The following is a 13,957-nucleotide window of genomic DNA, read 5'->3' as shown; positions in this document are numbered from 1 at the left end:
ATAGTACCAGCTTTATTTTAGTTGCAGCTTTGTAGGTAAGTCTAAGATATCTTTTGAAGCTGATGATGTCATATTTGTCACATCTTTAATGTGTTGCTTTTTTATCTTCTACAGTTTCTCTTTAGAACTACTCGGCTAAAAGTAACTCCTTTTCCTAGCACTATAAAAGGGGAGTTCAAAATGCAAACAGTAGTTAAGTCATTCAAGACTTAATTCCTAATCTAAAATTTAAGGGGTGGAATAGCACAGCCACTTTAAATTTGAAGTAGGCTTTTTCCTTTGTGATTTGAAGCAGTGGTAAAGACAATAAATTAAGTATTTTCAAAGCAATAGCTTGTATTAGAGATAGGAAAGGCATAACATGAAGGCCATTCAGTTTAAACAATTTGGGCTATTTCTTGTTCAGTTCTCAAGGGTGGGTTTTTTTTCTCCTCTCTTTTTTTGAGATATGCAGCTCTAAGACAGTTCCCACTTCTACTAGACCTCAGAGTGCAGTTGACTTAAAACCTGAACATGATAAAACTTCTGTGCTTAATTGTGAAATATGAGGTAAACCTGTGATATAGTAATTGTTTTTCTGGCTTTGTTTTTCCTCAAACCAGGACGGAGACGATTACGAAGTCGTTCCTAACAGCAATTTTTGTGTGTCTAGAACTGCTTATAGAGATAATTCTTCTGTCTACTACATCAATGGAAAGAAAAAGACATTCAAAGATGTTGGTATACTTCTTCGAAGCCATGGAATTGATCTGGACCATAACAGGTTCTTAATTTTACAGGTTGGTATATGAATGAAAACAATTTTAAGTAAGGTTGTATTTCCAGTTATATTTATAAAAAATACTGTCTAGGTTATAAGTCTTGTTTTTGAGGCCTTAAAGTACTCTAGCAGCACATCATGGTTTGCATGCTCTAATAAAGATGCGAATCATTATTTGCTGCTTTAGAAATTTAAGGAAGAGAAACAGTTGAAGATACTAATATAAATTTTTCTATTAACAAATTTGTGTTCCTGACATGTGGATGAATAGAAGAGTTGTCATACTTGTTCCGCCCTAGCAGCACGTAAATATTGGTGTAGTAAAATAAACCTTAAACCCCAATATTATTGTGCTGCTTAAGCGTGGCAGAGATTCAGCAACTTGTTTATACTTTAGATAAAAGTGTATCAATATTAACATAAATATTAATGATTCTACTGTTAAGTTATCTACGGCTCTCATATATAGACATGATTTTAGTGGAGAAGTATGTATATAAAAATTGTGCATAAAAATTAAGTGCAAGAAAAAACACATGCAGTGTACTTTTTGTTTACACTTGTTTAACAACTGTAGAGGACTCGAAGAATAGCAGATTTATAGCCAGTTCAAGCTATGTTTTTAAAAGCTACAGTTTACAACCCATACTGTAAAAATAATAATAGAATTTGTCAATATAATATCACTTATATTCACGTTTGACCTTTAAAATCATAAGGCTTGCTGACATCTGTTTGCTGTTTAAAAGACAGGCTGAAGAGAGCTACACTGATTTCTTTCTAGTTTTCAAATATAATGGAGAATTTTGCTGTGTGCCAAACAACTCAATTTACATTTTAAGTAAAAGTACTTGATGGAAGTATTTAAATATTAATTGAATTGAGTAACTATAGCTGCAGTTACCTGTAATTATTTCACTACTATTACTAACAGGTCCCAAATCTACTCTGGAGGATCATGGCCTAGAAAATTAGTGAACAGTGGGAGCCTCCCAAGGTCTGAAATTTTTCAATAGCGTTTATTTTAGGCCTGTTTTTGTCAAAGGAGCTTACAGTTCCCCTCTAAAAAAAAAAAAAATTCTAGATAGGTCGCTGTGCTTGCTTCACTTCCTCAAGCCTTTTCGTGCAGTCCTTTTTTACAGTTACACCCACAAAAAGAGGATATATCTGTTTTGAAGTCTCCATGCCAATTAATTATTCTCTCCAACACTATATTCCTGTGTTTTCTGTTTGAAGATGGAGTGAGAAGTACCTCCAACAAAACAACTGTAGTAAATACACTCTCTTTTTTTCTGCACAGTTTTTCTTAAGTATCATTTTAGCTAAATTTTAAAAAGGGAGACAATGCAGAATCAAAGATCAAGCTAGGTAGAAGTTATGGTGCAGAGATATCTAAAGCTTGGTGTTAAAGAACATACCCTTTTACCACTGGGAGGAGGGGAAGGGCAACATTTGGGAGGGAGTATTGCTAAGCTTTTTGATTTATTCTATTTTCTTCCCCCAAATGGGATTTGTTTTGTTCTCCCATTAATTGTTTCCCAGGAAGTTATCAGTGAGGAAGGCACACCTTTTCCTAAAACCTTGAGTTTCATGCTTTCCACCTGTGCAATGGGAAATAAGGGGGGGGTATTACCGATATTAAGGCATAAAGCAATGGTTGCCACCGCTATTTTTTTTTTTTTTCTTTCATTACACTAGACTCTTTGTGGGTAATGTATTATAATGAACGGCAGAGGAAACCGTACTGAGATTTTCTGTTTCTTTAGTCATTCTGATGGAGGCAAAGTACTTTCCCTTAGCACAAAAAGTTCTGCACCTTTTTTGAAGTGAAATCTACTGATTTGGCAATTCAAAGTTGAGTATTTTCCAGTTGGGAAAGGTAACAATATTTTCCACATAATGACAGCGGAAATTCAAACCCCAAATAGTAAAAATATAGTTTGAAGTGAATGAGATCGTGTCAGAAGGCTAAGGCTGTGAACTACGATTACAAGTGTTGCCCTTTTTCCCCCTAAGGTTTTTTCAAATTAAGTTACTTAAAGTTGGAGGAATAATTAACAGGTTTATTCAGCTTTTGCTCTTCTCTTGCTGTAGATAAACTAGTACAGACTACCCTAAGTTTAACTTGATATCAAGTCACAGTAATTTCATTTAAAATAAGTCATAAATCTCTTTGATTTTTGACTCTGTCAATAGCATGTAATCAAAATACTTATAGATTTTTTTGCAAAAATGCTAATTAAGGATTATCAAATGCTGCTTTTTGTGTGACAGAATATTCACTTGCTAATACTAAAGAAAAAGTTGTAAGAGAATATATCCTACATGTAGTGCCAAAACCTTCAGATACTTGATTATATCTTGCTAGCATATTTAGCATTATTCACTGGAAAATATTTGGTTTTTAGAAGACCGCTTTTTTTATTTCTTCTCCCCACTTCACCCATATTTTCCAGTCTTTTTCTGACATGGAAGATTTTGGTGTCTTTTAGGATAAAATTTGAAAGTGTAGCCAGACCAGATTTTGTAAAAGTTGGGTAGGGCATGGTACAGGTACTTCTTCTGATGCCATACTGAAAATATTAAAATCAAACTGCTGATGACTTCTGTGAGTAACATTGCAAAAAACCACCTGTGGAAACACAGAACATATAAGACTGAGTAGTTCTAGAAGTATTACGAATTCTGTGCCTGAGCTAGCTAGTTGAAAAAAAAATGTGTTTAAAAATGGTTTTGGTTACAATGGGCTATTGCCAACACTTAACAGGAGGAGTTTGTCATTTTTGTGATCTTTAAGTTCTAACGCTACATATTTCATGTTTTTAATAAATTGCTATATGCTTTTAGTACTTCAGGAATAGACAACTGTTCAGCCTGAAACGGCAACAAGGGAAAATGCATCTTGTTACTTAAAAAAAAAAGTATGCTATGCACTCTGGTAAAATCTAGCATCTTGATGCTATTTTTTCCTGTCTTCCACACCCAATGTCCCAGCTTCAGTAACTTGTATATCTGTAAAGAACAACACATAAAATTACTTGGCTTTTCTCAAAAGACTTAAGTGGAATGTATATGCCTGTGTGTGTATATACACTTATGTCAGTGTATATATACGGAAAATCTGTGTGGGTTCTGTGCGTTGACTTGGCTGGGCAAAACTCAGAAGGTAAGTATGTTTGCTGTTGCTCAATAGTGACTCTCCTGAACCAGTTAACCTTGAGGCCAGAAAAAAAATTCAGCCTTTTTATCCTGCTAGTTTGCCTCTAAGGAATTATTAAATAAATGGGGAGCGTTTGAAGGAAATGTCAGTTTTCGACATCACAGGTTAGGCATGTCTGGGGAGCAAGGCAAACCGGCTGTGGACAGCAACTGTTAACGCCTGCTGAAATTGGCTTTTGCAGTCTTTCAAGGTAAGAGAAGTGAAGTTGATACAAACTTCTTGAAAGTGGAGTTTCATAGTTAACTCCCATTCAGCAACGTTGCAAGTTAATATTGTAGCAATGGTAATAAATGGCCCAAGACTTTGAATTAATTTTGTACTGAAAGACAGTATCGTGAGAGCAGACTTCTGTGAGGTGATTTCAGTTTACTTTAGGAGCCATTTTCTGTCAAATTGAAACTGTTTTTAAGTAAATTTTGTACTAATTACAGTAGTATTTCACTTGAATGTATTTGATAGACTTAATTAAAATATTCTCATGTAATCTTAAGCAAGTATAAACTACTACAGTGATTTTATAAGTATGTATTTTTGTAACTGATTGGAATGGCGCTTTTAATGTACTAAGTCTTATCCTATGGCAAGATTATATTGCCCGAAAGGAACTTTAGTCAAGTTTTTCACCTGCTGCTTTGTGGAAATAATATAGGAGTCGCTCTTTCAGTGTATGGGAGAGGAAATGAGGGAGAGCAGATTTTCTTCTCACTTTGAGATAAGCCAGAAGCTCCCAGTCGTTGAGATCTGCTTTCCTAATGAGGAGCACCAACGTTTGAGCTAAAGCACTGAGTGGAGCAGAAGCTGAAAAGCTCTACTGGGATTATAAATGGAGATCTATGCTGACAACATTGATGGTAAAGGGAGGTTTGTTCTAGAAAGGTCAAGGACAGCTGAGCTGAAGTGTTAGGAAGAATTAAAGCAAGTGTGATAATATAATTAAGTAAAACAAGATTATTTGAATAAAATACTATGAAAATAGAAGCCTTGCACTGATACATAGAGTACAGAATCAATGTCACGACTGTTTAAATATGATGCTTTATGCTGAAGTGAATACAGCAGCATAAGATATGCTAGCATGGCTTATGCATAGTTTCAAAATCTCTTAGATTATCAGGAAACTTACACTGGCCATTCATTGGATTTTTATTTTGCAAATTGGAACATAATGTTGTAACCAATGTTTATTAAACTTTCTTCAGAAAAAGGGGGGCATACGGAAAGCGGAGAAAAGCACTTTTCTAGGGGCAGTGTGTAATTGAGTGGTCAGAGAGTTTAATTAGAACATACCAATAATGTGAAGTCAAACTTTGTAGGTTGAGTTTGACAATAACTGACTTAGATTCCAAAGTGACTCTAGATTTGTGATCTGTTTGTATTCTTGTATTAAATACAAGAATGTCCTTAAGAAAGCTTCTAAAATTAGACAGATGTGCAAACAGCTTGACAAAGGCTACTTTTAAATTATTTCCAGAATGCAGAATAGTAGTTTTGTGCAAATGACTGAATGTTGTGTAACAGGCTAATTCTAAGTTTTTCCTCATCTTTGGACAGTAGTGGCATTGGAGATTACTGTATGTGCGTTTATTACTTATTTGACTTTCTTGATTTCCCACCTAGCTTATAATACTTGGAAGGCAGAGAATGAAGTTGAGTTTTTGATGCTTTCTCCCTCCTGTATGTTTGCCATCTGGTAAAATTGAAGGGTAGAAATGAGATATGACTGCAAACATTAAGTAACAGCAGCAATAATATAGAAAAACCCTGCTTACAAGAGCTGCATTACAGTCGTATTTCCAGGAAAAAAAAAAGAATAAGGTTACAGGAATATTGGTTACCTATGTACCTGGCTTCCAAATCCACATATGTAGAATTAGAATTCATAGTCAAAACTTTACATGAAGAGGGGAGTGTGGGCACGCTGTCAAAATAAAGTAAAATTGAAATTACCATTATGGAAAATTGAAGATACACAGATTTGGCACTTATTTTTGCTATTTTTCTGTACTCCTGCCTAAAAAGTAAGAGCTATCGTTTTGATAAAGTAAAAAAAAGCATAGTAGTGTACAGGGAAATGGGAAGACCCGTCTTACATTGCTGCCCAGTGGCTTATATAAGATAAAAACACAGTTTGGGTGCCTTTGTATTTTCAATGCGTCCATATTTTGCTCAAAATATCCAGGAAGAATAACTTTGTGAAACAACTAGAGATGCAGAAACGAAGAATTATGCAGCTTCTAAGCTAGCACTTACCAAGTGATATGACAGGTTAATATTCATTACTACTTCTGATTTTACTCCCAACTGACTGTTGCAGCAGTTACAAGTTCTGTCAAGCAAACATGTAGAAATGGAACTGCATCAGAAAAGAGCCTGAACCTTATTAGTAGTAATTTAGTACTAGTGCTACTTCTAATGTCAGTGTTCAGAAGTGGATTAGAATAGAAAATCAAGGAAGGAAAAACAGTAATTGGAATGTCCCAAAATTTGTCTTATTTTCTCTTTTAAATCTCTGTAGAAAACTAGATTTATAGTAAAGATTCTAAATGTTCTAATGTGGTTTCTCCTTCAAGCAAATCCATGATGCTACTGGTTTCATTCTATTGGCTGCATAAGCCATTGCTCTTCCTTTTGCTGATGATGCGAAGAAGTTGTGTGCGCTGTATTTTCAACTCCTGTAGCTGGGTGGTGAAAATCTTGCAAAATCTCTTGCCCACATTCCCCTTGCTCTGGGAGAAATGCTTTACTGTTTGAAAGAGATTGAAATACAGCTGTGTTCCATAAAGTTAAAAATGTGCTCTTCCCAGGAAGGTTGGACTAGGTGATCCCTGGGGTGCCTTCCAACCTGTGATTCTGTGATTCTAAACTTTACTGTTATTTTATTAAGAGAAGTTTGCTCTATGCCAGGTCAGTTCTCTCTAGCCTTCTATATTAAAAAAGTTAAGAAAATAATTGAAATTGTGCTATAGTTTGGATTGATCAAGATTGATTTTCTTCAATAGGGCAAACAATGACAGATTTTGCCTACAGCTACTGTAATCCTCCACAAGACTTTGAGAGGTGGCTGTTGTAACTGCCAGTACTGTTCTCTCAGCATTCTAGATATGTGGGCTACAACTCAACTGTTCGCTTCAGTTCAGTGCTTAAAGGACAAGTTCAGTTGATTACCTGTTGCATATAAAGAAAATCCTATTGTTTTGAAGTTGTGTGGTATGAATTCTCCTAATAACTCAAATAGCCCTTTTTGGGGAACAAACGTTCATGCTTAACATGTTGAATTTTAGATTAAAATGGTTTTACATTAAATTTTTTTATACATGCATATATAATAATACCGTCACAAACATCAGAAGACTGTTAATCTTCTGATGCTTGACGAAGTTGAATTAAGTGATGATCTGACCGCTGTCTACATTTGCGTATCACTTAAATGAAATGAAATTATGTAATACCACGAATTTGCAAACTGTAATTCAGTTAATCAGTTAATTTAGTAAGTAAATTGAATATACACATTGACAGTATTAAGAAGTTACAAAATTATCATAACTGTTGTAACAGGTATTATGCTTGGGATTACAGTATAACCTGCTGATACCCATCCATCACTCAAAGATTTTTGGACTCAATAACAACTTCCTTTTATGGGTGTTTAAAGAGCTTTAAAAGCTAGTGTGTGACCAAGAGTATGCTACCATTACAGTGAAACTAATAAAATATTGTCCTGAATTTTTTAAAAAAGCTATGATTGCCTAAAAATACTAAATATGACAGCCACAGTCATATCTAAAATTTTGTGGTAGTTTAATGTAATCTTGAAATAAAGTTATCTGTTTTGACCATAAGCCCAGCCAACAGCTTTCTCTCAAAGAACTATAACTCTTCTGTTATAAGGCAGGAATTAGAAATTGGAGAGATTGTAGTACCTTATTTTACTTTTCATTACTCCAAATGCTGGTAGCAAGAGAATTCTGAAATGAAGCTATCACCTTGTACTGATGCAGAAGCACGGCTAGGTAGATTTGACATCTAGGTATGAGGGAGGTAAATCCGAATGTTGAAACTTCAGGAAACTTCTTGTGAGAAAAAAACACCCAGGCTATTAGAGAACATGCTCCCTATTTGCAATAGGCTTCCTTTGTACCAGTTAAAGAAGTAGGAAGGCTTTCCACCTGTCCGGGACCTCAAAGGTGGAGAAAATGTAAAGAAAAAGAAAAGCTTGTATAAAGGATTTGTCTATTGTACTAGTATTGACAAAATGTGTGATTTTTAAGTCTGGATTCAATTGATAAAGTGTGTTGGAAGTTCTACAAAGGGTTCAGAAGATTTCTTGTGTTCTACTTGCAACAGTTGAAGCGGGAAACTAAGACAAACAGGGTGTCCTGCTCTCTAAGGTAATGCCTTGCTAAGGTTCTCGGCCACGTGTGAAAACACGGAAGGTTTTCCCAATATATAGTATTGAATCTTCTAGGCACTATTTTTTCTAAAACTATTCCTTGTGAGCAAAACTGAATGTAAATTTCAATTCAGTTAGATATTACATTACTCCACTTTTGGATTTGACTAGTGTTGATGAGCTGCACTACCAAAAACCCCTCCAAAAACTAAAACACAACTACTACAACAGAAAATTCCCCTAAAAAAGCACCCAAAGTACCTAGTGCTCCCCCTCAGCATGCAGTATGTTTCCATCTATGGGATTCCAAGCTACAAAATTCCCTTGTTACAATATATGTTTTAATGTGCCTATGCTTTAATGTGCTTCCAAAATGTTCTTGATATGTGAGTTTTAACACTCAAAAGTTAGTCTAGTCTGTTAGGTTGTATAGGATCCATGGTAATCTATCCCAAGGTTTTCAGCACTTTATTTTAAAGCTTCAGATTAAGACACCAGAAGCTAAGTGACAACCCAAAATCCTGGAAAATTGTGTTTACGTAGTTGGAATGCTAACAAAGTAGATCTGCAAATGTTGTATTAACAGTTCAGTTGACAAAACTCATTGTGTTGCAAGACACTGTCTTCAAAAAAGTATTTTTTCCCAAATTTGCATGTTGAGAAGAAGAGGCAGTAATTGGTAAGCAAACATCCTTCTCTATCAGTTCTCCAAAAACAACTAGTCATCATGCAGGCAAGTTCTTGCAACCAAAAAGGTATTGTTTGTTTCTTCATGAAGAGTTTTAAGGTTGCTGTCAGTGTCAAAGGCTGTTTGCTAGCCCTGTCTTGTTTCATACCAGAATTTTTAAAATGAAATCTGATGGCTGCATGCTAAAACTCTGTAATTCCAGTTCCAGCACTATCATAGGCTAAACTACTGTTGTGCACAGCAGAAATTACCAGTGACTACACTACAGTTTGTCACCATTTGAGGCGGGATGTCAGTATTGGGATTAGTGAATTACACCGTTCAGACTTAGCTTTGGAATTAGTGCTTCAGTCCACAGACCCTACTCAATGTAAAGGAAGGTTGCTGGAACGTAACGCTACTGTCTGCCAAAAGCAACAAACAAGAGTTATCTGCAGAAGTGAAGTAGTAGTATCCTGTTTCAAGACTACTGGTAAGAATTGCAGAAAGGCAGCTTAATGAGTAGGTCAAAGCTTTCCTTTTATCAAGGAGTTTGATAACCTTGTTTAAAATTCAAATCCTTGTATGCCACAGAACATTGGATAAACTCAGATTTAAAAGCTTTCTGTTCTGAGAGGATTGGCTCATTTTAGAAATGAATGTGTAATTCTTAGAGAAAATAGTAGTAGCTCTAAGAAATTAGGTAATAGGGAGTTCAGGCATTTTATTGTCCCACCTGTTGAGGCCTACATGGGAGGTGGAATTCTTGCCCTTCACAAATTTGCTCTAGGAAGTTATGTACAGCGGTGGAGTACAGCTATTTAAGTAAGATGCCTGCATTGTTAAAGATGTGCTAGTCCTAATGAGAATTTTAGTGTAGCATGAACACAGAAGAGTGTGCATGCACCATCGAGACTGAAATTTGAAGAATTCTGTCTATAATAGGTACCTTACATTAAACATACAGCATTCCTAAAATACTCCTAGGATGCAAGTATAACTTCTACTGAAACACACAGAATTCAAAATAGATAGGCCCTTGACTTGGCAGCCTTCTAACATTAAAATAGTGATAGAACATACTGATGATGTCGCCACTTCTGTCAGCTCAGCAGACACCCTTATGGGCATCCACCCGTGGCATCCTCATGGGCTTGAATGCAGCAAGCACAAGTCCAGGCACTCCTGGCTAGCATATTCTGTGCTGCTGCTTCACCCTGTGCTTATGGTGACTCTCTTGTAGCCTCCTCAACTGAGTCGTTGATTTCAAATGGTTAATTTTATTCTGAGCAATTCTTACACTGGTTTTTGAAGGCTTTTACCATTTACTTGCTTAAAAGTTTTTGCACTTATGCACAATATAATATTAAATTTAGAAGGTATCTTAAACGTCGTGGCACTGAAATAATTCACCTACTCAAAAGTTCGGCTATGCGAAGGAAGGCAGAATCTCCAGCTTCCACGTTCCTTGAAATTATTCCTCATACTTTTCACTAGAGGAAGTGGCTTTCAAATGAGAATGCCTCTTGCCATTTTTTTACAACTTTGTAGCATGCTGACAAGCAAGGTTCATCATTATTTGCTACAGTGGTCAGTTAACTTTATTGCTTAGAAATTTCCCCACAAACAAACCTGTGTTTCTATTAGAATGTACCAATAATTGGTTTCTGGTAACTAAGCTGAGGCATTCTGTAGAAACTTGTTTAGAAGTATGTTCATTATGTACAGTGTTTGAGTTGACCACCTCTGTTACTAGTGATGTGCCAGCATCCCAATGGTAACTTCAGTCTGACATAGAAGAATTCACACGCAATGAAGAAACTGAAATTGGGTTCATAATTCCGTTTAGAGTTCCTTCACTGAATGTAGAGCCTTCCCAAAATACTCAGTGGGTATTTGATGCAGTTTCATACAGTGATTATGTAACTTCTGTGGATGATGTGTTCTTCGTTAGCTGTCTGCCAGTGTCACCAATGTCTTAGTGTTGGCATCCATTTTGATTGTCTTCTCAACTAAATAGAGGTTTTACTTTTTTTTTTTTGCACATTGCTTCCTCCCCTCTCATGAATTCATGCCTGTGAACTAGAGGAAGATAACTGGTGCAAATAATTAGAGATATCCTTGTGGTCTGTTCTGAGACTTCGTAAATTTAGGTGTGACGGCTATGTTAAGCATGCCCAAGCATGTTTTCTTTTCAACAAATATCTGCGTGCTGCCTTCTTAGTTTCACTTTCGAAAATGCTATCCGTATTTTGAAAGATCTTTTACTAGAAAAATGAGCAAAGTGTTTGGGTTTTCTTTTACATAATTCCAAATAATGGGTCAAGTAATAAGCACAGTTAAAAAGTTAAGAAACAGTTAAATTGACTGTCAGGTTTTAACAGAACAAAGAATTGTAAAATGTGGTTTTTACTTTGTTAATCATTGTCACAACTACTTGCAAGAGGAGCAGGTACAATTTCAGTCTCCTTTACCTGTTAAAATAGCTGGAAACCTTTTCATTTCTTAATATGTTAACTGTAGGGGTGGGGTAAGCAGCTTTCTTATATATTAACTTGGTAAATAATATAAATATTAAATACTGTTATTACTTATAGTTTCTAAATGTTTTCATTTTTACCCTTGATAAGAATCCAAGAATGTAAGTAGGTAGTCCATCTACAACTCTTCACATAAAATGTAGAATATGCAATTCTAAAATTACTTGCCTATGATGTAGTAGAGGAATTGCATGTAAAATTGGCAATAGCCAGCCTGACAAGTTCAATTCACGTGCATTAGCTTCCCAACAGTACTCAGTTCTCTTCAACTTTTCAAAATGTTAGTGTATGTATGGCCTAAACTGAAGTCACCAGTAATTCCCAGTTGTATGGTGATGTATTTATTTACCACATAGACAACCAAACCCCTGATTTCTTAATTAGTAAGGTCATACAATTAGATACAGTCAGATTAAATTTCATTAGTTATTTACTATATTATTAAACATATTGTAGTTATATTCCATTACATTAGTGAGCTGTGGAGAACCCTCACAACTACATTATAACTATCTTTAAGTCACAACCATATAAGAAAGATGAATTATACTTAGCCAGATCATAATCCATAATTCCTGTGGTCATGCTAAATCCAGGGTAGTTTTGTTGTTTACATCAGCACATAACTTGTGGGATATACATGCAGCGTAGAAGATTATCTTGGACCTGATGCTTGGCACCTGAATTAAATATCTTTTCCGTGATTGCTTTTTCTTGGATGTAAACAGGAAATGCTTTGATGCAAGAAGATACAAAAGAAAGTCATGACAATTCCACAGAAATTTAGGTTACACAGTTTCCTACCCATGACCAGTGTCTCACTGACAGGTGGTTTTTGGTAGAGAAATCATACTTTAATAGCAAGGGAGAAAAGCTGTAATTGGAATTGTATATAAAAAAGCTGCAGTTATTAAAAAAACCAATTGCTTGGCTTTTTGATCTAAGAAAAAATAAGAGTTGGGCTGTTTTGTGGTTTTTTTTTTTTCTGTCTTTTCAAACCTGGTGATACTTTTTAGGAACAGTAATTACCAGCAAATAAAAGCTTAGATTCATTTAATTTCTAGAATTTTAAATTAAAAAAAAAAAACCACAAAACACGGAAAAACCCACACAAAACCAAAGAAACAAACAAAAAAAATCCCAAGAACCCTCTGCCTCTGTGTCTTACTCTAAAAAACGAATTACGTGAAAGGAAGGCTAATCTTAATAAATAGTAGTTCTTATTTTGTAAAATTTGCTAAACTTTGTTTTTTCCCTTCTCAGCTAAATGGTATTTACTAATTGGAAGAAAAGCATAGGGCCACTAGGTGTCATTGTATACTGAGTACATGAAATGAAATCAGTTTGGCAAAAAATTCTAATAACTTCCTTAGCTAATGTTCAGGAGTAGTTTATCCTCAGCTTTCTGAGCTGGTTACAGGTCTGCTTTACAATGCTTGCCTAGAAATCCTGCCTGTCGTTGACTTCTGTGGCTCCTTTCTGGTTCTCCAGCAGTCTGGTTAATCACCCCTCCTCCTCTCTGTTCTTGAAGTTCTTCCTCATCCATGCTTTTGTAGAGATTTAGCTGTTAGCTCAATAAGCAGCCAACAATGACAGCTAAATTCTTAACTGTATTTTCACTCTGTGGATATAGACTTAGGCTTTTCTTTTTTACGTACCTAGCTTGGGTACTGGAATGTAAATTTTATTTTGGTTTTAAGTCTTGTCCATTCTAAAACTAAATTAAAAACTTGAATTCAGCTTGTTATTTCATGTGTTTAAAATTGGTCACAAAGGCCTGCAGTACTCTGCAGTGTTGGTTATCTGTTCTACACGTAAGCTGTCTCTTGTCCTGTACATAACTGTCCGGGTTTTTGAAGGATGAATAGTTTTTACTCAGTGCTCTCTATTGAATTTTTGCAGGATCTATCACATCTATTCTTGGTCTAGATACCATTTTAATCTATGTTTACTCAATTTCATGTCTTCACCTTCTGATATATGACTGAGTAATTTACAAAATATAATCAATATTTTGAAAGATTTCATGCTACTCTGTCCTAAGCATAAAATGTTGGTAGATATTTTTTTTAGTTGGCTAATGATAGCATCAGTAAAATAGTCCTTGTCATTGTCTCAGTTTAATCTTTCCTAATCATTATTTTAAAAAAATAAAATTGTTGTTACTATTCAGCTTCATAACTTAAAGTTAATGCTGTATGTAAAGAGAAGTTAATGTTTTTCTTTTTCCAACGAGGAATTCTCAGTTGTATGAATTACAAGTCCGGTTCATCTATCAGACATGATTTTAAGGACCTTCTGTTTTCTAAAGAGACCCCTTCAGGGACTTCCTTCCTGATTAAGCTATCTTAAGATTATCAAGTGCTACATGACCTAG

The 13,957-nt window shown here is 35.3% G+C and overlaps 1 protein-coding gene across 1 annotated transcript in view; it reads left to right on the top strand.

Annotated features, from left to right (window-relative positions):
• SMC4 (structural maintenance of chromosomes 4) overlaps positions 1 to 13,957 on the top strand; it is a 41,755-nt gene that overhangs the window by 5,843 nt on the left and 21,955 nt on the right. Inside the window, exon 5 of the mRNA XM_075098572.1 lies at positions 603 to 779. Coding sequence (XP_074954673.1) covers positions 603 to 779 — 177 coding nt within the window. The remainder of the gene's footprint in view (positions 1 to 602; positions 780 to 13,957) is intronic.

The sequence above is a fragment of the Phalacrocorax aristotelis genome, chromosome 7 (genome assembly GCF_949628215.1).
Source record: "Phalacrocorax aristotelis chromosome 7, bGulAri2.1, whole genome shotgun sequence".
Classification (NCBI taxonomy): domain Eukaryota; kingdom Metazoa; phylum Chordata; class Aves; order Suliformes; family Phalacrocoracidae; genus Phalacrocorax; species Phalacrocorax aristotelis.
Note: the sequence above shows the minus strand (reverse complement) of the source record. Positions and strands in the feature narration are given on the sequence as shown.